Here is a 3,665-nt window from a genome sequence, read left to right as displayed (position 1 = left end):
TTCGAGAGAAACATGAGATGGTACCATTGGTTTGACTTTGAGTGGCAGTCGAGTGGTTGTCAAGACTTTAAATTTTTTAAACGGAACCTTCCATTTTTTTATTAATAGTTTACTTCGAGAGCTTTATAGAACATCATAATAAGTAATTTTTTTATTAAGTTTAACTTTTCGAGTTATAAGATTTGAAAGTTACAATATCGTCGGAATTAGCATTATTCAAGTCCGACTGATGACTGAAATCTATTATTTATTAAATGTTCATGATCATGATATGGATAAGTCAAGATCAAAGTCATCGGAAATTATATCTCTTTTTCATTTTTATGTAAAAATGAGTTTTCTATCCAAAATGAGAGGTACAATTCCAATGGCATTGAGCTTGGCAAATATTAACCAGTCATGATCCTGAACAACATTTAAGAAATTTTAATCGATCGGACACCTTGAGTAATGTTAATTACTTAAGGTGTCCGACGGTATTGTAAATTTAAATCCTTGTAACTCGAAAAGTATTTAATGAAAAAATTTTTTAATATAGTATTCTGAAAAGTTCTCAAGGTAACTATAAAGTACCATATTATAATTTCTGATTTCTTGTTATATCCTTATTATCTCTATAATATATTTGTAATTGTAATTATTTATTATAAAACGATTTAATACGGAATATAATGCTAAACAGTTTATTTTATATAATTCTGGATATACCTATTTGTTTCCATCGTATTATAGCGTATTTCACTGATATTATTAGTAGAGGTAACGTTGTCTGTAAATTGTTTATTACAAATATCATATTGCCCCAAACTTCTATAACTGTACATATCATTGGAACATTAGAAACAAATATTAATAAAACAAAAATGACGCCGACCTAAATTTTTGACAAGTTTTTTTTAGTACATTTGTTAGGTCACAAGCCCACCATTTCGAAACTTAAGCGATGCAGGTTAACTACCCATATGAAATCTATTAAATTTTTACAAGATGTAAGTGATTTAGTTATAATAAGTGCAAACAAATATTAAAAGATTAAATGTTTATAGAAAAATGTTATATAGAAAAAAATGACGATAATATCTTAAGAATAAATTAACAAGACAAAATTATACATTTACAATATATATTAAATTAGCACAAAATTAATACCTGGGTATCCTGGAAATCTTGTAATATCCATATCGAGACTAGAACATGAGATCTCATTTTTTCATCCTTATGCATCCTTATGATGCAGAATGAGAATCACGCATGCTCTCCATACAAATATTATACAAAATTCGATAGTCTTGTCAAATGAGGATCACATTAAATATTAAAAACATTTCCTAATTACAGCTATTGATATCGTGAGAAAGAAGTTTATAAACGTTTATGTTATAAAAAGCGTTTATGTCTGGTCTAAAATATGAGACAAAAAGTATTGCATCGTCTTGTAAGTAATTGCTGAACTCGCTTTAAAAGTTTTTTCATGTTGCATGTTGTTCTATTATGTATGCGTCTATTGCGAAAATAACGCCGTTGCATTTTTAATACGATTTTCTATAGCTACAAAAATGTACGAAAAAAAAGAGATAATAAGAAATTGCATATTATGCGTATTTTTACATGTCTCTCTCAGGGACATCAGGATCGATTATTTTATGAATAAATGCATTATTTCTTCAACTCTAGATAATAAATACATTATGATTCGTAATTTACAATTGTATTTCAAGTGATAAAATTTCTATATATTAAAACTGCAATTTTAAAAACGTATGTAGTTTTCAATGATCTGGCAACAATTTCTTGCAATAAGATAATCAATTTGATCGAATACTTTTCTGTTTATCAAAAATTTCTTAAGATTGTAAGTGATAAAACTGACTGACTAGATGGCACTAACGTAGTTACATTCTTGTCACATTCATTTAATAAAACACGAATAAAAATTTATGAAATCATTACATACAATCTAATTAAAATACAAATATTAAAGGAAAATTTTGTACTATATTTTCCAAATTATTCTTAAACGTAATGCACAGACGTAATCTCCATCGAATTATTCCTGTGCAATGAAAATATAAAATGTTTATTGGTATTATATAATTTATAAGAAGCAGCAACGAATAGATAAAATATATTTATTTCTTCAATACGGTAGCAATAAAAGGTATTTTATAGGTAGGAAAATTTTCACTTATAGCTATGTAATTGTGTCGAACATATTTATTTATATGCTTATGTAGTACATTGAATATTAATATATCATCTTCAGCCATGTTTAGTCAATAGAAATGATACATAACCAATCGATGATTTTAATATCTAAAATTAATTATTATTATTATTTTCTGATATTTGAGATATTTGAGATATCATTAATATCGATTAATATTCTTGTTGTGTACATGTATGTAAAAATCAAGGTACTGATTGATTCTGATATTAATGATTACTTTTATGACTACTCAATTTAAATTAATACAAACATTTTTTTAAATGTAATTTTGTATAAATATTTGAAATGGGTGATAAATATTTGATATGTATCGTTATTATGTTACAGTAATATTTCTGGCTATAATCCCTATTCAGATGTATACATAGGTATGTTATATAGTTATCATAATCAAAATGTAATAAATATTTAACATTCTCCTCTCAGTTATATCTTACTTTAACAAAAGTCAACAAGCAAGATTGTAAATATTGTAAATAATAAATTCTCATTTATAAAAGAAGATACAAAATATTTATGTTCCGAGAAAACTGACAGTTACATAAATTTTAAAAACTATATTATTGCAAAAGAAAATAATTTATCGAGTTAGATTATCATTTTTATGTCCTTATTTTTTAGCTCTCTTAAAATACTCATTAAAAAAGTTGTTTTATTTTATCAACATATATAGCAAAAAATATAATAGCAAAAAGATAATAGCAAAGAAGTAAAATTAAAGCGAAAGAAATTTAAGTAATCTTACACTGCAAAAAGTAGTCATTGTTAATGGAAAAATCTTTCCAGCAGTAATACAAAAAGGACGTTTGGTTTGTATCATTAACAAGATAAGACTTCTCGCCTTTTTTGATTCTAATTTGTACCATTCAAGATCGCACATTGCACGATATACTGCATTGCACTTAATGAATACATATATTATAATATAACAAAACATTAATATTCGTGCTATTTCAATGAAAATTATTTTCAGAAGTAACAGTATTTCTAGTAACAGTTTATTGGGATTTAAATAATTTTTTAATAAATATATTTTACTTATATAAGTATTGTAAGTATAACTTACTTGATTCGTTACAAGTTCTCCCGCTGCACAGTATAGCAAAGTATTCATCAATAAGACAATAATAACTAAAATCGAGAAATATCCTTCTGCAATAATAATTTTCTCTATTTTTTTATCAATGAATATCTGAAACATGATAAGAACATGATAAAGAAATGTATGACATTAAAATATTTTCTCGCATTTGTTTTATTAAATCTTACAATAGTAAATAAAAATCCGCTTAGGCAAAATTCAATACCGAAATGAAATATTAATATTAACATCATTAAAGAGTACGTATTTTCGATATTCTCGACAAATCTATAAGAATAAAAGTATTTAAAATTATTGATATTAAATTAATAATTATATTATATTAAATTAATAAAA

The 3,665-nt window shown here is 25.0% G+C and overlaps 1 protein-coding gene across 1 annotated transcript; it reads right to left on the bottom strand.

Annotated features, from left to right (window-relative positions):
• Nucleotides 1–2,259: 2,259 nt before the first annotated feature.
• Nucleotides 2,260–3,341, bottom strand: LOC105623529 (odorant receptor 43a-like). Its single transcript, XM_012204921.1, has 3 exons — nt 3,294–3,341; nt 2,973–3,128; nt 2,260–2,313 (listed from the first exon to the last, which is right to left on the bottom strand). Exons 1-3 carry the CDS (start codon nt 3,339–3,341, stop codon nt 2,260–2,262), a joined length of 258 nt encoding a protein of 85 aa, XP_012060311.1.
• Nucleotides 3,342–3,665: the final 324 nt, after the last annotated feature.

This window comes from Atta cephalotes, assembly GCF_000143395.1.
Source record: "Atta cephalotes unplaced genomic scaffold scaffold00058, whole genome shotgun sequence".
NCBI classification, from domain to species: Eukaryota; Metazoa; Arthropoda; class Insecta; order Hymenoptera; family Formicidae; genus Atta; species Atta cephalotes.
This window is presented reverse-complemented; position numbering and strand designations above follow the sequence as displayed.

Coding starts and splice junctions, on each gene's coding strand:
- LOC105623529 (XM_012204921.1), bottom strand. CDS start 3,341: ATGAATACTTTGCTATACTGTGCAGCGGGAGAACTTGTAACGAATCAA. Junction 3,129..3,293: donor GAGAACTTGTAACGAATCAA/GTAAGTTATACT, acceptor GTATTCATTAAG/TGCAATGCAGTATATCGTGC. Junction 2,314..2,972: donor CAATGACTACTTTTTGCAGT/GTAAGATTACTT, acceptor AATTAATTTTAG/ATATTAAAATCATCGATTGG.